The 27,505-nt window shown below is 34.7% G+C and overlaps 1 protein-coding gene across 5 annotated transcripts in view; it reads left to right on the top strand.

The window, feature by feature from the left end:
- SEMA3C (semaphorin 3C) overlaps window positions 1–27,243 on the top strand; it is a 202,042-nt gene extending 174,799 nt beyond the window's left edge. For 3 of the 5 annotated variants that reach the window (XM_087444428.1, XM_087444286.1, XM_004439334.3), the window contains 6 exons: window positions 5,084–5,172; window positions 8,374–8,415; window positions 12,137–12,294; window positions 18,373–18,440; window positions 20,618–20,748; window positions 24,394–27,243. In XM_087444428.1, the coding sequence (XP_087300554.1) occupies window positions 5,084–5,172; window positions 8,374–8,415; window positions 12,137–12,294; window positions 18,373–18,440; window positions 20,618–20,748; window positions 24,394–24,807 (902 nt within the window). In that variant the 3' untranslated portion in view covers window positions 24,808–27,243. Of the gene's footprint in view, window positions 1–5,083; window positions 5,173–8,373; window positions 8,416–12,136; window positions 12,295–18,372; window positions 18,441–20,617; window positions 20,749–20,911; window positions 22,411–24,193; window positions 24,269–24,393 lie in introns of those variants that run through there. The other 2 variants (XR_015555416.1, XM_087444505.1) reach the window with 2 other exon arrangements.
- The last annotated feature ends 262 nt before the right edge of the window (window positions 27,244–27,505 follow it).

The raw sequence follows: 27,505 nt of genomic DNA, 5'->3' as shown, positions 1-27,505 counted from the left end.
TATGGAGACATAAGTAATTGGGAGTTTTATGGACATTCTGGAATGCATATCTCTCAATGACTAACATTTTAATGGGAACACACTTACTACTCAAAAAACCAGGAACTCTAGACTCTGAACTCTTGACTGTTATGCCTACTTATCTTTGCATCCATTCTGGACATAGTGCCTGATGCACTGAAGGTACTCATGATTTCTTGTTGAATCAATGAGTGAAAATGGATGGAAGGCAACACAGTCTGCTTATTTACTAAGTAGTGAATGATACAGCCCAAGAACACCTCAGAGGTATTTCCTATATAGGGAACTGAAGAATTTGTGAGTCTGTTTTGAAAAGCTATAGGGGTCTACCATGACTGCATTTTGAGAGAAACTGTCCCATTAACATGTGCCTGCTTAGAGAGCAACCATGGGTGGTTCCATAAATATTGGCTCTTTCCCAGTGCCAAAAGTGACCGAAATGACACTCAAGCATTTGACAACTGATCTGTCCACTAAGTATTGGTTTATGATATGACTTAGTCGTGATTAAACTGGACCAAATTAAGGCTCCAGAGTGGAGCCTTGTAAATGGTGTACAATAGAGTTGGGATGTTTGTTTCTGAGGCCCCGAGTACTAGAGATCCTTCCCTAAGTTATTGATCAACTGCTAGAACTATCGCTGTGTCTTTTGAATAGTCCAGTCTCAGTGAGGTCTTGCATTGTGGTAAAACAACAGCACAATCATGTATAATTCTGAGTCCTACATTTTACATGGGATGATACCAAACCGCCAGGTGTTCAGAGAGAGGCAGGGAAAATGGTTTGGTGTTGACTTTGCATAAGGTGTGCCTGAAGGGAGTGCTCATGCTTAGACCAGAGCAGGAGAATCTGCGGGGGTTACAAAGATAAACTCGGAGAAATGTGAAAAAGAGATGGCATGCATTCTCGGTAGCTGTAGAAGAAAGGCCAATAAATTAAAGAAACAGGGAGGTAGATGTGTTTACATTCAATTAAAGAAGAAATTTGCCAACCTTTTGCTGACCTGTGAGAGAGTGATCTTGGATGATAAAACTGCAGTGATAAGATATTGCAGATGAGATTTCATTGGATAATTAGAGATTCTTCAATTTAAAGAATGTATTGTTGTCCAGTTTATAGGAACTTTTTTTTTCTTAGAAAACTAGGCTAATTATCAGAGGTGGAGTTACCATAAACTTTAGAGTTCCTCATTTTTAATTCTTCGAGAAAGACCCAAATAACTCTGTTTTTTGTATTTTTGTGTTATTTTACTTAAAGTCCCCCCCAGATTACATAAGTTTAAGGTCTCATGAAACCTGAAATGATCATTGTTAATAGTGATGATTCACAATACCACAAGGATGTAAGGCTATTCCATTCAGATTTGAATGCACAAATTTGAATTCCTATTCTAATTTATGCATATAAAAACTTTAATATGTGGAGCTAGCCCTGATGGCCTAGTGGTTAAAGTTTGGTGTGGTCTGCTCTGGCAGCCCAGGTTCGGTTCCCAGGCATGGAACCACAGCACTTGTCTGTCAGTAGCCATGCTATGGAGGCGGCTCACATAGAAGAACTAGAAGGACTTACAACTAGAATAAACAACTATGTACTGAGGCTTTAGAGAGGAAAAAATAAATAAAAGAGGAAGACTGGCAACAGATGTTAGCTCAGGGCAAATCTTTCCCGGCAAAAAACCCCACAAAACTTTAATATGTGGAATTCTGATAAGAACAAATATGTTCATTTGTGATATAGTGATGAAAACTGAACCATTGTAATGAAGGGCTCTGCAGAAATGCTGGCTCCTAAAGCACCAATACAAGTAAAGGAATTAAAATGGATATTTATTTTCTGGAAAGTCAGATTTAAATAATACATTTTATCATAGAACCAGACACATAGTAGGCGTCCAATAAATATTTGCTTCTCCATGGAAATCTTGCATTTTTATGATTTTATTTAAACTTGATTTTCAGGTAGAATCATTACCGATACTTAAGTTTACTTATATTTTTGCAAGGGGTTCAGATAAGTTGACATTCAGTTTTATTTTGTAGAAAAATATGTTTTTACCTTTAATTGTCTGAAAATAAAATGGAAATCTACTCATCATTACCAGCAAAACAAAAAATAACTAAAAAGACAAGCAATAAATGAAAACGGTCTTCTACTTTTTATTGCAAATGAGTGAACAGCACATTTTGCACTATCTTTTTATTGGCCCATTTTATAGCTGCTGTTTGTGTAATATTTTATAAATGTCATGAATAGAGTATGTTTGTTGTGGGTTCTTTCAGACAAAATGATCATTTATGTAAAACATTGCTCTCATAGTAAGTTAAAATATTAGGTGAAAAAGGAGCCAGTTATCTCATATGAGAATACTTAATTCAGGGCCAGCCCTGTGGCTTAGCGGTTAGGTGCTCGTGCTGCACTGCTGGCGGCCCGGGTTCGGATCCTGGGCACGCGCCAACGTACCGCTTCTCCGGCCATGCTGAGGCCGCATCCCACGCACAGCAACTAGAAGGATGTGCATCTACGACATACAACTGTCTACTGGGGCTTTGGGGGAAAAAAATAAATAAATAAATAAATAAAAGAGAATACTTAATTCATGTCAGAGCGGATAGTTTTATCTTTGGGAACCGCTGTAACCAAGATTCCCTTCCATGCAATTTTATTTGGGATGATGGTTATGCACAGTTTCTGCTCGAGGAAGAGGTCATTTCTGTCATGGAGAATGGCAGGGATCCTTACAAGCTGCAGCAGGGAACCATAAAACTCTGTTGTGACTTCTTAAAAAAAAAAAAAAAAAAAAGAGTATGACCTTTCGGATAAAATGATCTGACAAAAAATGATTTTACACCCTCATCCTTCACACACACACACACACACACACACAATATCACACAAATCCTGTCCTAGCTATTACAATTTCAAGGCTTTCATTTTAGGTTTTTTGGTATATTCTATTCCCCTAGAAGTTTCCACTGCTCATTGTGATGGATTGTTAACAGAAATTGGGGAACACCTCCAACCACATTCATCCACTTTCAATTGTGACACATCTCTGCACCGCATTCTCAAATATTTTTTCATTTGCACTTTATATGTGCGTTACTTATCGTCCAAGAAAATAGCACAAATTGTTCCCAGGGCTGATGCTAAGGAAGCTGATCAGCGAAACAGAAATTTCAAAGCTTTTTAATCACATCTAGAGCCTGCAAAACTTTGGGATTATTATTGAGTATGGTTTAACAAGTAAAGTTTAAATTACGGAGTGTAGTTTGAAACTTCTAAGACCAGATGCTCGTACTTTCTACTCTTACAAGATTCAGAGGTTGTTCTGGCAAAATCTAAGTCTTGTTCTTCTGTATAAACATTTTTTTTATTATCATTTAGTAGGTTTTTATTTTTTTAGTTGGTAACATTTTAAAGTTGAGTTTATTGTTTATTAAGAATTATTTTGAGACTTTCAATTAGGTTCATAAAATAAAAACTATAAACATGAAACAAGATCTTTTATGTCAGAGTAACTCTTGCCTGTGGAATAGATGCCAATTTAAGACATGAGATTTATTTGTGGTATTCATCACTAAATGATTCCTAGTTGTAAAGTCCTGTACAATTTGGTTCAAGTTAACTCTTATTATTGACATTTTTTAACAGAATTAAAAAATGTTTCAGTATATGTTGCTGATAATTCACCTTTCCAAATTATAAATTCACAGTTATGTGCTCAAACTTTAAAAGAGTAAGGACTTGATATTCATGATGCAGTTCATTAATTATTTTAATAGAAAACATATTTTGGTGATGAAATATATTTTTACTTTATCAACTCACTCACAAATTTGCTTTAACCTCACATTGCTAAATCTCAACTAGTTTCTTTTAAACCCCAAATTTATGTGATTGGTACAGTGGTATAATTATATGCTTAGAAAATGCTTATGTGACATATGAAATTATCTTAATTAAAAATTTCACTCATAAGTAACATTTTCTGTATATATTATATTTATTTGGGCATCTCTGTTTTTGGCAATCTCTAATTGGGAAATATGAGTAAATTTTTTATCTGCTTCAGTTTATTTCAAATTTTCCCTTACATTTTAAGAATATCCTAAGAAATATTCCCAAGTGATAAAGAAAATTGTGAAAACAGAATTCTTCTATGAATATGTTTCCACATCTGAAATAAAACCACAGTATGTTTCTGTTTTGAAAATTATTTTGAATTGTGAGTGAAACATTTTGTTGTGTCTAACCTCTCTCACTGCTACAGATCAAATGTCAATTTCTAGTACTAGTGATTTATGATACAATTATTATGAAAATTAATTCCTAGTAATCTTTTTTCTCAGATAATCACATCATTATGTGTCAATGTTAAAAAAATATGGGAATGTCCCTTTATAATGTTGATTTGGAGGAGTAATATTCTTAAGGACAAAACAAAATTCTGTATTAATATTTTAAAAATACACACTTGGTTCAGAAACAGAACTTTAACTTCATAAGATATTTGGACAATTTTTTCTTCTTTCTTAGTTATGACTACACCAAATACATGGAAAATATAAAATGTTCACAGTAGTTCCTTTTGAATTATACATAATCTCAATTTAAACATATGAGATTTGGAATAAAATCAGTGTATTGCAAATGGTACTAGCTCAATATATACAATTTCTTTTTGATAACTAAGTAATTACATAAAGAATATTCTAGGGACTGGCCCTGTGGCGTAGCAGTTAAGTTTGCGCTCTCCACTTCAGCAGCCCGGAGTTCATGAGTTTGAATCCCGGGCATGGACTTATGCACTGCTTATCAAGCCATGCTGTGGTGGCATCCCATATAAAGTAGAGGAAGATGGGCACAGGTGTTAGCCCAGGGCCAGTCTTCCTCAGCAAAAAAGAGGAGGCTTGGCAACAGATGTTAGCTCAAGGCTAATCTTCCTCAAAAAAAAAAAAAAGAACAAAAAAGAATATTCTAAATTCTAAGCCAGTGGTCTTATGTCTTTCTTTCCTTTTAAAAAAAAGTATTGTACATCTCATTGTTTCTTTCTTTGCTTTAGATCGGGGTACTGTGCAGAAGGTGGTTGTTCTTCCTAGGAACAGCTCTGCCAGTGGTGAGCTCATTCTGGAGGAGCTGGAAGTCTTTAAGGTTTGAACTTCTATTAGTCTCAGAACATGCATGATGAATGGATTCTTTAATCTTACAGCCACTTGGGAGAAACAAATACTTGATAAAAGATCAAATAAATGAATGTAATAAATTTTTGAGGCTAGGAAGCATCAGATAAAATGAGAAATATAGAACAAATATTTTTCTCAAGTATTTTTTTACGTTTCAAGTTATCTTAACATAAAAGGATTAGTTTTTTCAGCTATCATCACAACTTGAAGAATTTTGGTCATCATTATTTTTAAAAAATGAGTTCTTGTGGTCAAGGTCTAGAAGATTTGCCATGAAAGGGCTTTTATCATTTGCTTCACAAGCCACTGAAACTCAAATGCTTTCACATTATTGATTGTTACATAAACTTTCTCACATTTTTTTAGCCAGGAATTTCAAAGAAAACAGTTTTGTTTCCTCTGTTTTATTGCTTTCAATTCAAATGTCACTCTAGTTAAGTAAAACAAATGTTGTCTCTTTACCACTCGAAACTTCATGTTCTATCTGAACTTGAGATTTCATTGTATTATTCTCTGTCCTTGAATTTGGGATTTAAAAAAAAGTAAAAACAGGGCCGGCCCCGTGGCTTAGCAGTTAAGTGCGTGCTCTCCGATGCTGGCGGCCTGGGTTCGGATCCCGGGCGCGCACCGACGCACCACTTCTCCGGCCATGCTGAGGCCGCATCCCACATACAGCAACTAGAAGAATGTGCAGCTATGACATACAACTATCTACTGGAGCTTTGGGGGGAAAATAAATAAATAAATCTTTAAAAAAAAAAAAAAAAGTAAAAACAAAACGCAACAAAAAAAGCACACAGAGGGAAGTTCAGTCCTGTAAGATCTCCCCTCCTTGGGGCAGAGTGTCTGTTCTTTATGGATGTTTGAGCCTGGAGAGCAGATTTGTGGTTCCTGCACACCTTTCCCTCCTTGAGGTGTGGTCACTGCAGTTCAGGTGGTCTCTCTTCTCTGCATTTGAAGGATGGGGAAAGCACAGCCAGAGAAACTATTAGGGTTGCAAAGAAACTTCGGCATATAATCAATCCTACTGTAGACTCCTATTTTCAGCTAAACTAATTAAGAAACGATGGCCCACAGACACCGCAAGACCAGGGTCAGCCTATAACTGAGTAAAACTAGCACTCCAGAACCCCAGGGAAAGACTATTGCTAGTTCAGTAAGTTGTTTTGCTTAGTTGGGTGGACTCAGAGTGTATTAACTTATTACTATACATTCCCACAGTCAACAAAAATATTGAATATATAAGCATATAAGTGATGAAGATGAAATGCTATTAGATTATGCTAATAAATTTTAAATGTGAAGAAATATAAAAAAAGAGTTAAATCAAATACGAAATCTGAGGAGCTCTGGCAAATGTCCTAATATGTTATTAACTTTACAATTTTTAATGCTAGACTCACTTTACATAAGATTCTTTGTGATTAGTGCACTAAAATTGTGCTCAAAAATGTTAACTGTGTGCATTGAAGTGCCTTTTATATGCCTTGCTTTGTAAAGAAATTGATTGTTTCACTAGATTAACCCAAATTGCATTATATAGAAAATATTTTTTTCTCATTCAATTCAGTAGGGACAACTTGGATGGCCAAAATAATATAATATTTTTGGCCAGCCAAAATAGTTCTGGAGTTTTCTTGAAGGTAACTAAAATGCCATATTGCAGCACTTCATTTATAATTCTGAAATATCTTTTTTTGATAATCAGGAAATGTTAATTAAGTGAGTTTGACACAAACCCAAACATATATGTTATGGAAAGGTCTTAAAGAAATGTGAAATTACGATCATGTGTTGACTACTTATGGTCTGTTATATGAGTTATGGGGGTGTTATCATCATGAAGAATAAACTCTCAGTGGAAAAATAGAGTCAGTCAAAATGTATGTGGGGGACATCAGCTTAAGAGAGACCAAAAAAGTTTGAGCTTTCTTAGGGATGCGTGTACCAGTGATTGATACGGCTAAATCGAGAGACAGTTACCAAATACAGTTACTGTCTTCAACATGGTGTTTGTGTCACATTTTCTGAAGTGAGGTAAAAATAATTGGGTGTGTATGATGTACTGCGATGGGCACATGAGGAAATAATGTATTTAAATTGAAAAGATTCCTTAGCTAAGTGTCACACTGATGTACTGCAGAAAACTCAATGTAACTTTTGAAAACCAGGCTCTTTGTTTTCATAAAGTCCAGAACTGTAATCTCTTCTTTTAATCCCCTGTTCATAATATTTTCTGAAAATGTGTCCAGCTTCCCTGAACTTAGCTTGAATTGGAAGTACAACTATTAGTAGTTGCCTAGGTGGATGTAAGTTGCAATACCTTTTTGTATGTGTATGTATTTCTAAGCAGTGGTCAAAGCTCGTCGCAGTTGTTAGAGATATCACCGTTTTCTCTTTTAAATTTTCTAAGAACACACAACTCTAGAAAGTGAAATAATTGTGGCTATGGTTGGTTTTGAGAGCTTGCTCCCACTTGAGTTGTGTAAATAAAACTTAACAGATCTTCATCAGGTTATCACAAATCTAACTTTTAATCTTTAATAGGAACTAATAATATTTAAGAATTAAAGTCATGAATAGAGTGACTTTCAAAAAGGATTACTATTTCAGAAAATTGTTAAGTTCTTTCACTAATTCACATTTATCAAAAGAGGATCTTTTCTAACAATATTTCTTCCTTTGCAACAAAGAGAATTAATAAGCGTGGTTTAGGCTAATTTGTCTTTCCAAAGCCACGTTTGGCAGGTGAACAATAGTGTGTTATGCAGAGCGCTTGTGTTGTGGAGAAGTAAGATGGGGTACCATTCCACAGACCCCACCATTCCTCAGACTCAATCCTGAATCATTCATTGGATTCAATATTCCAAGATATACTTTTTTCAATCCTCTCAAATTTTCATTTTTTTCTAATGACTATATTATAGATGTGTTATCATTGATACTTTTTTTAGTTTAGGTGTATATTTGTGTAACAAATCCATCCTTACTCCCAACAGCAGAAATAATGTACTTTACAGACAAGTATTGCTAAACTTTGAAAGTATATTTGCATATAGAGAGGAATGATGATATCTTGAATTTTAACAGAAAGGAGAAAAATGTTTGAAGCAAAATCCATATGAAGGATTATTTGAGCAACTGACATAATGTTTTTCTAATTTTTCAGAATCGTGCTCCCATAACAACAATGAAAATTTCATCCAAAAAGGTAAAAATGACCCCGTTTTTATTTTCTTTGCATGTAAAAAGTTTTACTGTTATGAAAAATATATTTTATAATTTCTGAAAAATTAACTTTGACATTAGCAAAATAATTAATGCTGTTTAAAGTATACCACAAAATCACCTGTAATTTTGATGTAGAATTTACTAGCTATCAGTGGAAGACAAAATAGATTTATTTTTGTATAAAAGTCCGTCAGAGCAGACCATATATACAGCAAGATATTCCAACATTCTGTATATTCCATAGTCTCAAATATTGCAGTGCATGAAGCCAATCAAAATAAAAATAATCTTTCTGAAGGAAGAGTTTAGCATAAAGTTTGGGCTACTATAACATCACAGACATTCTTGGGGGCTTGGAATGAGTAATCAATCCTCTTTTGAGTTCCCGCTGCTGTCACATGTTTGAAATGTGCAATGCATTCTTTTATGCTTGTTTCTAAGAAAGTGCTATTTTTTAGGGTTTATATATGTCATTAAAAAATATGCATGTCTCAAATCTAAGCCATGTCAGCATTCAGGATTTGGGGAAGAAATGTTTTGACTATGGTTATCAGAAATACTTAATCTTCTAATTCGTGCCTGCACATGCAATACAGATCTTTGTCGACTTATGATAGGGTTATATCCCAATAAACCCATCCTAAGTTGAAAATATCGTAAATTGAAAGTGCATTTGATACATCTAACCTACCAAACACTTAGCCTAGCCTACCTTAAATGTGCTCAGAACACTTACATTAGCCTGCAGTTGGGCAAATCATCTAACACAATGCCTATTTTATAATAAAGTGTTGAATATCTCCTGTAATTTATTGGATACTGTACTGGAAGTGAAACAGAATGGTTGTGTGGGTATAGAATGTTTATAAGTGTATCAGTTTTTTACTCTCATGATCACGTGGCTGACTGGGAGCTGCCACTGCCCAGCATCATGGGGGCGTATTATACCGATAGTTTGGGAAAAGACCAACATTCAAAATTCAAAGTACAGTTTCTACTGAATGCATATCGCTTTCACACAATTGTAAGGTCGAAAAATTGTTAAGTCGAACCATCGTAAGTTGGGGACCATCTGTACACAATGATCAGGGAAAGGAAAAGCCCAGTTCCAATTTCTACATGTGCAAAACACACATCTCTCCAGACCCCAAAGGTGTCATCTCTGAAACAAAGTTCTAAGGGGCAGTGTAGTATAGTCCAAAATGGAGTAGGCTTCCGAATGGGCCTGACATGCTTTGAATCCCAACCTGACCATAAAATATGAACAAGTCATTTAACTTCCCTGACCTAAGTTTCTGCCTTTGCAAGGTAATGCTTTGCTCACAAACGATTTAATTTATATCAATTGTCTAAAATAAAGTGGGCCTTTGGTAACTGCTGTTTGTAAGAGCCTAAGACTTATTTTTCTTGGAATATGGAATAAAAATTTTATGTGTTAGCACAACTGATGACATAACTTTAGTGTTCTTTACCATATTTGGTCTGTTACAGTTGAAGAAGTATTCCACAGTCAGCCTTGTACTCTTTTCACTTGACTAAATTTTACGAAGAAAAATAAATAGGATACAACAGAGCTCAAGATCTCATCTGTAAAAATGTTTGTATGGTGCATAACAAACACTTTCCCAAGTAACAAGAAGCCATTTGTCATTTTCCCCAATGTCCTAGGGAGCTGATCCCAAGTCAGAATTGTCTTTGAAGTCGGCAGGGAAGCCCTTTGTTGATGATAGTTTAATGGAAAAAGAAAGTATCAGAGCAAAATTAAAAATGGACACAAAACCATTTGCGGGGCATAGTAGTCCAGTATACAGTTACAAGTTTCACCTTGTAATTCAACTTGTGAACTTGTAGTTCACAATTCATTCCGTAAAACTTCAGTGTATAACACACACATACACACGGGGAAAACTGAGTATTAGTCTGTCTTTAGCATTTTATATTATAGATAATTAAAAATGTTTCATTAAACCAATTAGATTCAGGGAAGGGTAATTATTTGATTTTTTGGAAATTCATTTGCACAACTGCATACTGCATTATTGTTTCAGTGTGAAAGAACCACAAATTGCCAATGGTATTTTATAGATATTGAAATACAGTGAATTTAGTAGCTTCCCTAGTGCTCAAACTATTTTATTGTTCATGTTCCTTTATTCTCTAATTTATTATTGCATTCCATAATGCAGAAAATAGTTAGATTAATAAAAAAGATAATTTCCAGAATGAAACTACCTGTATCCTTTCCTCAAATAAATGTAAATTAAAATGTTTTCTCAAAATATTTTCATGAAACTGATGCATTCACTATATTATTTATTAATGTACTCAATAAACACATTTCAAATGTTCCTAGAGAAATCATCATCATCAAAATGTGCAGTTGTTTTCATATAGTTTGTCTCAACTAAGGATTAATCATTTTCAGCCCAATTTCTGAAAAATTAACTGATCTGAATAAAGTAAATATTTTACATTAGACATAATCGACTGAGATGTGATTCAAATAATTAGAATTGAAAATTTATAAATTGATAATTTGTTAATTGATAATTTACTACTTCTATTATTTAACATTCATTGAGCAGTTATGAGCCAGACACTATTCTAAGCATTTAATGTGGAGTTTGCCCTTACATTTACTTCTTACAAACACTCTATAGGGTAGGTTCTATATTAGCCCAATTTTACCAAAGAGGAAGCTGAGATTGAAAAAAGTTACACAGCAAATTTGTGGTTGAGCTGAGATTACAATCCCAGAAGTCTGTTTCCAGAGCCTGGTGGACCAATGGTGCCCCCACTGATTTAATTTTTAAATTGTCTATGTACATGTATGTATATAAATATATGAATATGAATAGATGTGTGTATACACAGGCACGCATGTGCATGTATTCAGGTTCCAGCTTAGAGATTCTATGCTAACTTGAATTATATAATATCAGTCCTTTGTAAAATAAAGAGTCTCAGTTCAAAACTTATCCCTTCTACTCCTGAGAACTGTTTTATGAACAACTAAAGGAATTAGAGCCACATCATAAGAAGCTCTTGACACCCTACAAATGAAGGAGGATGAAATCTTTATGACTTAGTTTAGGGTGATTGCTGGATCATACAGGAATTTTAAGACATGTCTAAATATAACTACTGATATTCTAAGTAATTTAAAAATTGCTATAATGAATAATATGTCACTTTCAAAGGCATGTGAAAAAAATCTTTGTTAAATTTTATCTAATACTTACTATCTCCTTTTTTTTTCTGATCTTAAAAGTGCCCTTATTTTAGACTTGACTTTTTCAAATTTACAAGGTGATGGGTTGCCAGACTTGAAGAATAATAAAGCTGCCTTGTGCTTTGCTAAGAGACAGCATTCAAAGAAAAAAGAAAACATTATAATTTAAGTCTGTAATATATTAGCTCAAATCTGAGAGAACAATGAATCCCAATGTCTAAAACACATTACCATTCTACATGGTGCTCTGAGCTTTTTTTTTAAACAGGAAAGTGGTAATGTTATAGGCATATTAATGTAAAAAAATTCTATTTATTTTGGCTTTATACCCTTCTGTACTTTGCTTCTCGTTTTTAGTCTATTTCAAAATGAATCCAAGGGTTTATGGGCATATGTTATAATGTGTTCCTGCTGAAAGTCTTCTTTTAACTTCCACATCTGAAATAAATCATCGTCATTCCTCTAATAGCAACAGTTGTATGTGAGCTCCAACGAAGGGGTTTCCCAAGTGTCCCTGCATCGCTGCCACATCTACGGTACAGCCTGTGCTGACTGCTGCCTGGCAAGGGACCCTTACTGTGCCTGGGACGGCCATTCTTGCTCTAGGTTCTACCCAACCGGGAAGCGGTGAGTATTAAACATTAAGCTGCAGATCGAAATCGATGTCACCAGACAATGGAGCGGGGCTTCACAGTGTTAGAATCAGTTCTATTGTGGTATTCTTTAAAAGTGGCTGTGTTTAGCACCACAAATAGTCTTTGAATGAAAACAACGGCCATGCTTTATGACTTGAGATTCTCACAGATATGTTAGAGTACTATATTTTGGAAAAGTTCCTTTCTCCCTTTAAAGCTCCTGTGCAACACAATCCCCCACTCATGACCCAACAAATATCAAGTAGCTCTTAACTTTGTTTCACATTACCTAATTTTTATCTTTTTTCTTTTGTATGATTTGGTATATCCTTAAATCTTACCTTCCTAGGATTTCCCTACACTGCTTAATTCTCCTGTAATCAAATGCTTGTCCTAGTTCAGGCAACAGGAGCATTGCCCCAGGATGGGTACCCTGAATTGCTTTCAAACCTTGATGCCCATGCTTTACCTTTTAGAATGGTGAGCACATGATTGCTGGTTAGATTAAGAGAGAAGGCAGTCTGGGGCTGAGTGCCTTTTATCCAACAAAAACCTTGGCAGGAAACTGAACCAACTTGCACCAAGTTAGAAGGAACCACCAGTAGTGAAATTGGTTGTAGAACAAAGAATATGCAGAATTAAGTGTCAGCCAAGGTCACAGCTATTTTCAGTCATACCATGATATGGGTCATGATGGTGACAGGTCCAAAACCTATAAAAATTAGGGTCAGCAGGAGGGAACAAATAGGACCAGCCATGAGCACCAATGATCCTTCAAGTAAGACCATTGGGGTGATGGTGTTTTATGGCTCTTTTATTCTGTGTTGTAGATATGGGCCTTTAAAAACCTTGATAGATTAAAACAACCCTAGAACTTCTGTCTGTCAAGATTATTCTGATCCTTTTATCTATTAGTTCAACAAATACATGCCGTGGGACAATTATTTGCCAGGCAATGTTCTAGAAGCTAGGCATATAACATAAAAAACAGCAACAACAAAAAGACAAAAATCCATGTTGTAAGGGATATTAAATTCTAGCGGGGGAAGACAGACAATAAACAAATAAATAAAGAAACCCTCTAGTAGATCAAATAATGGTAAAGTCTATGAATTTTAAAAGAGCAAAGAAGGGAGAGAGGGCATGTGGGAAGCAGGGGGTTGTAATGTTAAATGAGTGGTGAGGGAAGGCCTTACTAAGGATGTGATATTTGGACAAGGACTTGAATGTGATGAGGAATGGCACCAAGGCATTATTTGAGAGAATAGCATTCCAGAGAGAGGGACCAGAAATCCTAAACGGTGAAGTGTGCCAGGATTGCCCAAGAAACACCACCAAAGCTAGTGGAGCTGTACTGGAAAGAGAAAAGGAGCGATAGCAAGAAACGAGGTCAGAATACCAGATGACATAGGACTTTGTAAGTCATTGAAGGGCTTTTATTTAGAGTGAAATGGAAAACTACTGAGGGTTTTTGAGCCCATGAGTGGTATTATTTGACTTTGGATTTAAAAAGATCACTCTAGTTGAGTTTGGCTGGCATTGTAGCCCGGGGCTAGGACGAGGATAGGGGAAGGAGAGGCAGGAGCTGCAAGGCAGTTAGAAGGCTACTGGGATGATGATCCGGGTGAGATGCAATGGTGGCTTGCACAGGGATGGTAGAGGTGGAGGTGGTGAAAAGTCGTCTGATTCTGGACAGAGTTCACAGAATCTGCTGAGGTATTAGATGTGGGGTGTTAGAAAAATAGAGATCTCAAAAATGAACCAAGTTCTTAGAACTGAGCATTAGGAAATATGTAGATGTCAGTTCCTGAGAAAGGGAAGACTGCAGAAGGAGCCGGTTTGTGGGGAGAAAGATGATGTTAAGTTAATGATGCCTATGAGATATTCAAGTGGAGATGTTGAGTAGGCAGTTAGAAATATGAATCTGGAGAGAGCAGTGGACTGGGCTGGATAATTTGAGTCTTCTGTATTTAAGAGCATGAGATATGAAGAGAACTCCCACATTTTAAACCTGGAGTCTTTAGTATTTGTGTTCAAAGACCCCATGTTCCTCCACGTCATTTAAAAATTTAGTCAGGAGGTCTATGGCCCCCTTTGATTTCTACGTAGAATTTCTGGACCTCATTACTCTAAGATCTTCTGTCTTTGCCTGGGGCTGGAGGTCTGAACCCAGACACAATTGTGAGGGAAGCACATGTAATCTCAAATTTAAAAAAATGATTTTTATGGCCACTGTTGGTATTTTCTACCAGATTTGTTTTGCACTCTCAATTATTATACCAGTGATATTTAGAAATTATTGCCATAACTTTTTGTAAGGCAATGCTTTTCTCTTAGTAAGCAGCTCTAAAAATTGGCATTGCTAACACCTGGACTACAATCTTCACTCTATTGAACAGATTTAGTGCTGAAGGAAGCTGAAGTGACCACAGAGTGAATCTCACCACGGTCCTATAGGCATCCCAGCCTCTTCTATAACATGAGGAATTGGAAGTCAGTACTTCTTCCCTACAGAACTTTCAGACCTTGGCTTTGGCCAACAAGCATTTTTATTTAACAAAGATTATTTCTCAAGCAAAATTCCATATTATACATAGACTATCATGGCATATTTGAGATTTTTTTTTACATTTTAGAAGTGTCTGCTGAAATATGAGTTACTCATTTATTCTCATAGTCTCCCACCTATTACAACCCTGGTTATCCTTTCTAAGATGTGTACTTAAATTAGATTCCACATGGTCATCCTGATGCCACCAGTCATGATCTTAATCGTGTCCTTGTAACCAACAAAGAACTGAAACTACCCTGCAGTTCTTTAATGTTACAATATCGTGCCTGGTATTAAACCATGTGTCATAGGTTGAGAAAGAAAATAGTAGCCATGCAAAGAGCTACCTTGATGATCTCCAGCAGTGTCTTAATTCTAACACAAAGAGCCAAAAAATGCAATATGTCCATAAGGTATGCCTTGGCCTCCCCATACTCATCTTTGATTAGCATACTGGAATTTTCATTCAAAATATCTATACTATTTAAATTCTCCAAATTATTTCCAAACTAGGTTAAGCATGTCCTTTTAGTGAATAGAAAACATGTTTGCTGAATGAATGAACTATTTTCTAAATTACCATAAGTAGTATTTATTTTCTTTAGAGATTAAATAGTGATGATGAAAATGATCATTTGGAGTATTTTCCACGTTCATTTTCTTTAATAGCGTTAATTTACCTGGTTTTATTCCAATCGCACTGTCTATTTAGCTGGAAAACCAAGATCACTTAGAGGAATTCATAGGAATGAAAAACAGAAACATGTCCTTTGTAATAGAAACATGGAAGTACAGTTATACCCAGAAATCAATGGAGTCCATACTTTGACATAATAAAGTTGTTAAATATCATTGGCTCAATAGTTTCTCTTTTTTTAAAGAAATTTGTTCATAGTAAACAATATAAGCATTTTTTTCCTCTTCACCCTCAAGTATCTTAAATATTTGTGCATTTGTATCAAATATTGCAATTTAGTCTCCAATGTTATTTATTCTAGATTCAGACATGTAGTTAGAAGCTTTATTTTAAGACAAGATAATCAGTTAAATCTTCAAGTAAATATCTGTTTTCTATACAAGAAGAAAATGATTTCATTGTTTATCCAAAGGAATAGACTATAATGGAGGAAACATTGGCAAAGTGAGCCAAATCCCAAATCCTACATGCAATATGATATGACTTTGCCTCCCAGCACACTTTTGCAATGCTGTATGAATGTCTTAAAGGGAATCTACACATACAAAAGGCTCAGATGGCTGCCTTGCTGATCTCATCATTCAAGCCAAGCCATAATAATGTTTTTCTGTATTTGAATGTCTGGAAGCTATGTGATACTGTAAATTCAGATTGCCCAGCCTGAGGGTTCGTGTACATGAGTAAACCATAACATAGTGCTGATCACAGGACAATAAATTTAACCATTGTGAGTGATACTGCTTGTCTAGATGGCTGAAAATGACCAGTTCAGCCATAGAAACTCTCATGTGGTGCTCATATAATATACACTCACAAGCTGGCTGGTAGTAAATGACGCTGTGACTTCACAATATAGCAAGTGCAGCACAGTAAAAACCTGGTGTGGGAGCTACTCTAGAGTACAGTGTTTATCGTATTTCCTGAGACAAGCGTGACTTCCACTAGTTTGTGTGTGCTTGTGTGGTTGTATAGAAATATATAATTGAATAAGGATCTTGTGACTTTTTTGGAAAAAAATATTTAAATGACACAAAATTTTATGCCTATATTTCCATAAATAGATGTATATGATCCATTGAATACATAAATTATTAATTATTTGCTATAACCTTAAAACGAATTATTTTCATTATTAATGACTTTGAGATTAGTTTTGCTTTGTAAGTTTGAAAATCCCTGTGTGATTCTAATATTTCTGTTCTTCCTACTGAATATTTTAATGTATCTGTAAGGTTAAAAATATTAAGAAACTTAACAACTAACCCAGTTAAGTGATATGCTCATTCATATACACTTTTCAGCATTGATAGTAAACAATCAATTTACCCCGGTACTCCCAATATTTAAAACGAATTCCTTTCCTTCTTTCTTTTAGCAACGTTCATGTCCACAATTCATTGCTAAGAGAATTTTGCTTGCTCTATTTTGATTTATTTCACTATGTAACACAATTGAAACTAATATGTATAGTTAATCTAAGACTCAGGAAATTAAATAATTAGTATTCAAATAACTTAAAACATTTTTTTTAATAATAACCAGCTTATAAAGAATGTAACTAAATTTTTGAAATGTTTAAGCCAGTGATACATAATGACTAAATGCCATGAATGAACTTTGATGGGATCCTGAGTAAACTTTATTTTTGTGTGTGTGAGGAAGATTAGCCCTGAGCTAACATCTGTTGCCAATCCTCCTCTGTTTGCCGAGGAAGATTGGCCCTGGGCTAACATCCGTGCCCGTCTTCCTCTACTTTATATGGGACACCGCCACTGCATGGCTTGATAAGTGGTGCAGAAGTCTGCGCCCGGGATCTGAGCCCACAAAGCCCGGGCTGCCAAAGCTGAGCACACAAACTTAACTGCTACGCCACGTGGCTGGCCCCCGGAGTAAACTTTTAAAAATCCATAAGAGAATTTTTGGGAAAGTTAGGGAAATTTTAATATAAAATCTGTGTTCTATGATATTATTGAATAAATATTAATATCTCTAGTATAATAATGATATTGTTGTATGTAGGAAAATTACTTATTCTCAGAAGATACATGCTACAGTATTTAAGAGTGAAGCATTATCATGTCTGCAATTTATTTTCTAAAGATTTTCATATATGTGCATACACAGTATACACATGATGACATACTTCCATATGAAAGAAAAAATAAATATGTCAAAATATAACAATTTATGAATCTAAGTATACCAGTGTTCATTGTACTAATAGATCCACTTTCTGTAGACTTGACATTTTTCAAAATAAAAATTTGAAGGAAAATGCTTATTCTAGTAAATGAACAATTTTGTTTAACTTTATCTTAAATGTCCACGTTCTATCTCTGTATCACTTGTTTCAGAAAAGTTTTAACATATCTGGACAGTGTTAGAAAGTGTTGACTTTTGTAAGAAAATTATGTTTATTCATGAAAAAAATTTATAAGAAGGAAGATGCTAGTGAGTTTATGCTTTGGAGGTTATCATCTTAGAAAATTGTGGATGAATGTCTCTAAACTAAAAATTTACACTATTAATTTGGAATCTAGCATTTACCCAGGAAATGCACATAATAGGGGTTTCATAGCCATTCTATCACAAGTGGTAGTTGGGGAGAGACTGAATTAATTCAGATTGAAACAAGGTTAAGTACACACCCTATCACTGAAGCATTGAATAAGAAATGTCAGATAGCTATGTCAGATAATCAGACCTCTTTTCTTTATGAAAAGGCAATCAACAAATTGTAAAATTAAAAATGCAGTCTTTTAAATGTGGTGTAATTTGGGATGTTAATTCTAAGTCACTTTTACGTATTTCTTTACTTATAGGAGGAGCCGAAGACAAGATGTGAGACATGGAAATCCGTTGACTCAATGCAGAGGATTTAATCTAAAAGGTTAGTGAGCAAAGGTCAAACTTAGTAAAGAGTAACAATACTCCATATCTCGTTTCAGTAAGGGAAACCTCGTAATAAATTTAAATCTTTCATTTTAAAGAAAGAGCCACTATAAAAATTATTGGTATTCATATATGGAAATTCAAAACTAAATATTATTTGTATGTATACTAAGAAAAACAAATGTCTGGGAACACAGATGCCTTGGGTATGTTTGTTGGTAGGTCTTTCACGTAGATAGATGGTAATTACAGATTTTCTTAGCTGTTATTTTCTTTCCGAAGAAAAAAAATTTTGCCTTTTTAAAAATTTACCACTGAAGAACAAATAGAATAGTGCTTTGTTTGTCTTTTATTGTGGTAAATATATATAACATAAAATTTACCATTTTAAAATGAACAGTTCTGTGGTATTAAGTACATTCACATTGTTGTGCAAACAGTACCAACGTGCATCTCCAGAACTTTTTTATCTTCCTAAAATGAAGGGAGGTACCCATTAAACAGTAACTCCCTATTCGCCCTTCTCTAGCCTCTGGCAACTACTGTTCTACTTTCTGCCTCGGTGAATTTGACTCCTCTAGATATCTCATATAGGTGCACTCATACAATGTTTGTTCTTTTGAAACCGGCTTATTTCATTTACCATAATGTCTTCTTCAGGGTTCATTCATGTTGTAACACGTGTCAAAACTTCTTTTCTGTTGAAGGTGGAAAAATATTCCATTGAATGTCTATATCACATTTTGTTTATCCATTCATTCATCACTGGACACTAGGTTGCTTCCACCTTTTGGCTATTGTGAATGATCCTGCTCTGAACATGAGTGTACTACAGGACCTTGGTTTTACAATTCATAACCATTCCATATACTTTTGACAGTCCTGCCTTGTGTCTTACAATTAACCTAATCCATTTCTTCCCATCCTGACATGGAGATATCATGTTATCACACTTTCCCACTAATCTCCTCCCCCAATCTCAACCCCACCCCACAGACGTCTCTCCAGTCTCACCTTCCTCCTGGCTCACCAAGGTGCTACAGATGTAGTGTTGTTAGCAATTAACACTGAGACTCCGATTGCTAATCTTTTTGAGTCTGGGCTTTTCTTTGGTAAAGAATGACATTCTGTCACTAAGTATGCTACCTACAAGGAGAAAATTCAGACACATTTTGCTTAATTGTTCCATACATCTAATTAAGGGAATAAATCCGGGTTACCATTTCTCTGTTTACTGAGTATTTTATAAATCTGTGTGTCAATTCCCATTATTAGTAGTAGTAGTCCTAGCGGTAAGAGTGTTGACAGTGGAGATAATGATGAAGCAGAATCCAGGTTGATTTTGTGTCAGAACCCGAGCGGAGTGCTTTTTCATGAATTATCTCACTTAACACTCATGAAACTACGACAGTAGAGTCTATCACTGTTCCTACTTTATGAGTGAGGATTCTGTCCATGTCTAAGCTGCTACATGATTATACTAAATGCTCTTCTTAATTTAAGAATTTCAGTCAAGAACCTGTATGAAAATATTATAATCCATGTTTTAGAGCCGAGTAAAACTGAGACACAGAGAGATTAAGTAACTTGTCTAAAGCTACACAGCCAGTATTGGTGAAGTCAGGATTTTACCCCAGGTACCTCTGATTCCAGAGACTGTATTCTCAGCCACTGCTACCCACTGCAGCCACACCCTTGCTTTCTGCCTTTACCTGATGCTTCTGAATTTCATCTTTACCATGTTGAGTAGGGAGTTAGGGGTGGGATGAACCTGGCTTCAATATTGCCTGCCACTTACTAACCCTTGAACTAGGATATATTTCCTTATAACTCACAGCCTCAGTTTGCTCAACTATGAAAAGCTGAGACAACCTAATTCACAAGGACATTGTAATAATTAAATTATTAATTTATACTTAAAAAATACTTAAAAAATTAAGTGCAATCCCTGGTGTAGAGCAATTCTTGAATAAATACTGATTCCTTTATGTCTTTCTCTCTGCTTCAGATTAAACACAACAGGTGAACAATATGTAATAGTCCGTTAAATAATTAAGACTACCTTCTGAGAGTCGCCATAGTTGATCTCAATTTTATAGGGAAATAAACATTCCTATAGGAGAACATGCTCTAAATTCCATTGTTTCTCTCTCTCCTTTTATTTTTGCTTTTCAGCATATAGAAATGCAGCTGAAATTGTTCAGTATGGAGTAAAAAATAACACCACTTTCCTTGAGTGTGTCCCCAAGTCTCCGCAGGCATCTATCAAGTGGTTGTTACAGAAAGACAAAGACAGGAGGAAAGAGGTGAGTAACTGAGCACAGCAGCAATCAATGAGGGCTTCGGAAAGGGCATTAAATCACTGTCCCTCAGTGAGGCTCAGATCAAACGAAAAAGGAAAGGCATATGAGCATCCTTTTATGTCTTTGGGATGACAAGTGCCACCTTCTTTAAATCCTTTGTCCACAGAGCTGATGGATTAATTAGAAATCCTCTCTGCCTGCTCACCTCTGGAACACGGTGATTGAAACAAGAGCTTGGGCGCTCAGACAGGGTATTGACAGCAGCAAGCACTTGTAAAAGAAACAAGATGTGTGCAGATCCAGAAGCCAAGTTCTCACACAACAGCACCTTTGTGTGATTCACAAGATAAAAGGGGCTTTAAAACAAGTTCCATTTTCTTCAGCAAGGAATTATGCTACACTATAACCTTTATGGTAAAGAGCATTTTTCTGCTGTGTGGTAATCTGTTTCCACTGCTTTATTATTCATAACTCTTGGGTTTTGGTTAGGTAATATATGGAATCATTGTTTATGGGACCATTGCCTTTTTTTAATGATATGGAAAAAATACTAGATTTTCAAATAAAAGGACACTTACATTAACCTTTCACTGATTGGAAAGAGCTGTTTTAAAAGGGAAACATTGTAAAACAGCATAGGGTGAAATATTATAAACAATGAATTCCATAATATTGATGTCATGCTATCCTGATAAATGAGAAGAAGAAGAAGAAAAATGTATATGTATATATAAAGCCTTAGAGTAGTCTAAGATGTGATGCTGTTAGCAGTACATCATGAAGCCTGATGGAGCAAAGGGGAAAATGGAGCCTTTTGCATTTGTGTGCAAGAATGGGCAGTTTTGGTACCACATCTTAAGTTAATTAGGGCTATGTAGAGTGGACACAATCCCAGGCTATAGAACACAGACACTGAGTCAGAGTTACTGAACAGAATATTGGCTCCATATGAGAAAATACTTTCCAACTCTGAGACCTGCCCACCCAAAGATGCTATGAGCTGTTTAGGAAATTGTGTCCCCTGTCAGTGGATATTAAACCGTGGGCTGATGACCACTTGCATAAGAAGAGGTTTAACTGTCTGGAGGAAAGGTGAGCTAGATGAACTTTAGGGCCCCTTCTTGCCCCAGAATTCTATGATACAAAAAAAAATATTTTTAAAATTTTTTATTAATAAAAAATTACTGTTTATTTGAGATATATTTTCTTTGCTACAAAATCTGTTATCAAATTTCTACACTCTAATTAATTTTAAATTCTTTTGAATGGATGTGGATTATAATAATAATTGTCTTGAAAAGTAACCTGGGATAGAAATAATGCATGGTGATGATTATCATACTGAAATGGAATTCTTAGGCTGGAGCATGACACATGGTCGTGAACCATCCTTCCTGAGAAAGTCTGTATGTATATATGTGAACTGGAAATGTAAAACTCAAACAGGGATTATCTAACATGAAGAAAATGTTTTTCTTTTATTCAGTAGAAAGTTCAATAGAATAATATGCAATAAGTGAATATAATTTATATTATTTAAAATTAAATTAATATGTACAGGCTTGAATACATGCCACAGAAATTAAGAAATGAAATTAAACATGGAATGTGTTATAAATTTAATGTCTTTTGTGATTATTCTAATTTCTATTTCAGAATGCTCAAGAATGTGGAGACTCAAATATTACTATCTTGGTTTTTCTTCCAATCTCAAAAACATAAGACTTCTATAATTTAAGATTATGAAAAAATTAACACTAATATAATTATGAAAATCTATTCTGTCCAGAATTTAAGAAAAGCACAATTTCACTCATTCTTAGTTTAGTTGAATAAACTATCAATATTTTGTTAAATTTATACTAATTCTTCCTTAGTAGTTTAGGCAAACATACACTTATTTCTCATAGTAATGATACCTAAATATTGAACTTTTTTTTAAAAAAAGTAAGACAAATGGTAAAAGCTAGTGGAGAAAAATGCAAATTATTGATACTGAATAGCATAAGGTAAAGACTAAAAGCCCTCACTGCCTCCACTTCAATACTTATTCCCACCTCCCAGAGTATAAAGCTACCAAGAATTGTATATTCAGTCATTGTATATTCCTCCAAATAGTCTCCATAATTTTCCTATTTCTCCCTCTCTCTCTAACACATGCGCACGCGCACACACACACACACACACACATTTGAATATCAGTACACATGGAGCTACTTCATTTTTATTGGCTGCATAGTATTCCATTGTATGAATGTACCTTAAATTTTTAAAACTGGTTAGGTTATATCTTGTTTTTCTTCCTATTGAAAACATCATGTAAATGAATATTTGCATACTTGTGAGAATATATCTTCTATACAAATTCCTGGACATGAAATTTTTGCACCACATATTATATACATGTTATGTGGATATTATCAAATTGGCCTCCAAATTTTGCACAAATAGGTAAAAGTTTTCTTTTCTTTCATTTTTGAATGTCTTTCTACATTAAACTATTTCTGAGGCACATTTAAACTATTTAAATGGAGCACATTTAAATTTAATTTAAAAATTAAATTAACATCAAAACTTTATGTATTTCAGTCCTTACCTCCTTCTCATCTCTCCTTTTTAGTTCTATTCTATTTGTATTTCAATACTACACGTTGCCTCTTTGTGCTTTTGCATGTGGGTTACTTTTTATTTGAAACAACCTATCTTTGATTTGGATTTCATTAACAATAAAATATGTAATTGCACAGAAATTTACCATTTAGAAAAACATTTCACTTGCGTTCCTTTATTTTGATTTGGATCAAATTTCTTTTTTCCTCGGTGAAAGAGCATTCCAAAGTATACACGTCAGGGAACTTCTTACATCTTAGGTTTTTATCTGTTCGTTGACAATGCTGTAGCTGGAACTGTAAGGAAGATGGATTTCAAGCATTTAGCTGATATCCACCAAATGATAGTTTTTCAGTAGAAGCCTGTAAAATAATTAAATATTAACCTCATAGCTTTTTATTACCTTTCCATGGAATGTAAAACCACTTAGAAGACTTACAAGACAATGACACTCCAGCTTATTCTTAGTTGTTCTTTAGTTTGGGATAATTGGAAACATCCCTTGATAATGTTCAAAACTCTGCCTCTGCTTATATAATTTTTAATTAGGAGAATATTCATTTATTGACCGAAAAAGGTGAATTCAACCCTTTAATTGTGGCTTCATGTTTTTACTAATAAGTGAGTATTTTTGTTACAATAAAAGGTAAGAACTCTAGGATGAAATAGATATTTTAAATTATCTGTGAATTTCATTTATATATATTGACTATGACTCACATTCCAAAAGTAACCAAAACTCTGGGCTTACATGTGGAGAAACTACTTCTATCCAAAAGGATTACACTTTAAGCTATTTTTGGCAAAATGGATGATAACTTCACCCTTTCTTTAATAGATTCGGTGCCCCTGAGACAAGATCTGTGCAAAAAATAGGCAATGAGATTGACCAAGCATTTGTGTCCACTAAGATGTAAGCTAATTAGTACTCACTGCTTTTGTCAAATTTGTGCAAGTCAACAATACTCCGTGTATGTTGGTCGTATCTTTTTAGGCGATAGAGAGTTGTGTTTTGAAACTTTGACGTCTCTCTTTCAGGTCAAGCTGAATGAACGAATCATAGCCACGTCACAAGGACTCCTGATCCGCTCCGTTCAGGATTCTGACCAAGGACTGTATCACTGCATTGCAACAGAAAATAGCTTCAAGCAGACCATAGCCAAGATCAACTTTAAAGTTTTAGATTCCGAAATGGTGGCTGTTGTGACAGACAAGTGGTCCCCATGGACCTGGGCCAGCTCTGTGAGGGCTTTACCCTTCCACCCGAAGGACATCATGGGGGCATTCAGCCACTCAGAAATGCAGATGATTAATCAGTACTGCAAGGACACTCGACAGCAACATCAACAGGGAGAAGAATCCCAGAAGACGAGGGGGGACTACGGCAAGTTAAAGGCTCTCATCAATAGCCGGAAAAGTAGAAACAGGAGGAATCAGTTGCCAGAATCATAATGTTTTCTTACATGGGGCTTATGCTTCCAGTAGCAATGGTCTGTCTTCAATGATCAAATTTTGAGCAAAGAATCTCATGCTTTACCCATGGAAAATTCCTGAGAAAGGTGGTTACTCACTCCTGAAGTGAGTGTTACGTGAACTGAAATGAGCATGCATTTTCTTGTATGTATTGACTAGCACTAGACATGTCATGGTCCTCATGGTGCATATAAATATTTAACTTAAGGCAGATTTTATTTATATCTTTATTTACCTTTCTTCAAAATCAATATGGCGGCTATAAAACTAGAATTCTTACATCCCTTAATTGAACAAGGGCCATAACCCTATGATCTTCCTTCTTTGCTTTAAGGGTTTAGATTTCTAATTGTCAGTGATTTTTATGTATGAAAGCAAATGCCAGGTTAACAACTTTTACATGGTGAAAGTTGTATAAATGCGTGTGACAGAGTAGCTGTCAAAAGAAATGTAACATAGGAAAAAGACAAGGAAGAGGGCATTTAGGAGTCATGTAAGACATGAGTGATTCATAAAGAGAAAACGAGGAGTTTATATGCTTCCAGTGGAATATATTATTGGTTACTTTAAGATTGTAAAAACCGTCAGTTGCTGGTATCTGTCATTGATTTTTGTTCCTTGTTTCAGGAAGATAAAATGAATGACCCTCACCATGAACATCTTTGATTGGAGTTATGTCGCTGAAGGATTTAAGTTCATATTCTTATGTTATCGTCTTCCAAACAAAAGCACTTTCTTTTTTTGGAAGTTACTTAAGTTATTCTAGACTCAGAGAATATAATCTTATGTTGTTTAATTGATTACTGTGTTTGTTCTACTTTTCTAATCTGTGGGGCCGATTAAACAATATGAGAAGAAAAATTTTTGAAATATCAAACTTGAGTGTGAGGGGTGAAACCATGAAAATGGAAAAAAATGAAAAAACAAAGTAGAAAATGCAATTTTAAGAGAAGTTTATAAAAAAGTGTGACTAGTTTTTAACTTCAATAATTAATTTTGATGATTAACACGTTTTTTATTCCCCAACCTCAGATATCATACTGCTTTTTAAGTCACCAGGTCATTTTTTTATGAGCTTTTGTGTGCACTGGAGAGGTGCTCATTTTGTGGAGAAATGAAAAAAAAATTCTAATATGAATAAAAATAGACATACTTTCTTTTAAAAGAATGTTGGTGCATTATTTTCAGTGGTATAGAAACACAAATGTGGTAAGTTTTGATGAATAAAATAATCTTCTAATTGTATGTTTGGATCATTTTATTAGACTAACTTAATATTGAATTTTTACTTCAAATAACCATTAGATGGGATAAATATGAAAGATTTCTTCATATTCTCATATTTCTTTTAAAAACACAACTTTTGATCTTTCGTTTTATTTACTTTTAAATTTATTTTCATGTTCCAGGTGGAAACAGAAATTGCGTCATAGACCTAATTGAAATCTGGTACAGAATTCTTATTCATAGTTAACAGGAAGGTAATCAAAGTCGATCTATCACCTTTTTAGGCAACTGCAGTATAAAGCTCCAAGAACTAAAATCATTGTCAAAATGAATGTAATCATTAACCGAATCTAAGAATATGATTTATTATTTAAGTGGTGGTAAATCGTGATATTTTAAGAGGCCTCAATGGAGGAGGCAGTGAAAATACACAATATAAATAATGTTCATTCAAAAAAAAAAACTGTTAAATAGAAGCTGTTGTTCCAAATGTGTGTGATTCTGAAGTAGCTTTAAAGCAGCTTATTATACAAATTGCTTGCCTGCTTAAAGGGTGTAACTAAACGTCTTTATTTCTCCTCTACGTGCACAAATAGAAATGTGTGTAGAGCTAAAACCATCTTCTGCGTTTAAGGCCAATCTCTTCTATGTACAGAGTTGAGAGACAAGTTGTTTCAGGGTCAGAGGATAGGGTAACTACACAGGTCCCCTTGCTTCATGTAAACCCAAGCTGATAGACAATAGGGTGTTTAGTTTTGTAATATTATTTGTGCTATTTAATAATTTCTCCTTTGAACGTTGTTAAATTGTATATATTTTTATTACTTTTCTTTTAAAATTATAGAAATCCTTCTTGAACATAACAGCCAAATGTAAAGAAAATTTTCTTTCTCAAAAGTATCATTAACGTATACTGAATGTTTGTGGTTGATTGGTTTTATTTTGCATAGTTTGACAATTCGGTGACTTAATATGTTTCCCATTTGTATTGTACATAAAATTTCCTAGAAACGCACTTTTTTTCAAAGTGTAGGTTTGTGAATAGATTTTAGCATGATGAAACTGTCATTACAGTGAATGTTCACTCTGTGTAAGAAAGCAAACTCAATGTAGTTAGCGCATTAATATTTAATTGGATCTTGAAGAAATCATTTGCCTGGCAAAATAAAACATGTTTAATTCCCCAAGGATGTCTTTAACTTTTGTTTTTAATGTCAGGTTTATAATTGCTTGTTGACGTGGTAGAATCTACTGAATCTTCTAGTTGTTTCTTTTATGTTTTATTTATCCATATTTGTAAAAGTAATGCGTCTAGATATTTCAAAATTCAAACTTCCAGAAGGATGTACATAGAGAAAACTGTCCTGGTACCACTATGCCTCGTTTCTATGTGTTGTTTCTATGTTGCCGTCAGTTTCTAAGTGTATTTTCATGATATTTTTTACATATG

Source organism: Ceratotherium simum, chromosome 1 (assembly GCF_057802395.1).
Source record: "Ceratotherium simum simum isolate JZ-2026a chromosome 1, ASM5780239v1, whole genome shotgun sequence".
Lineage (NCBI taxonomy): Eukaryota > Metazoa > Chordata > Mammalia > Perissodactyla > Rhinocerotidae > Ceratotherium > Ceratotherium simum.
This window is presented reverse-complemented; position numbering and strand designations above follow the sequence as displayed.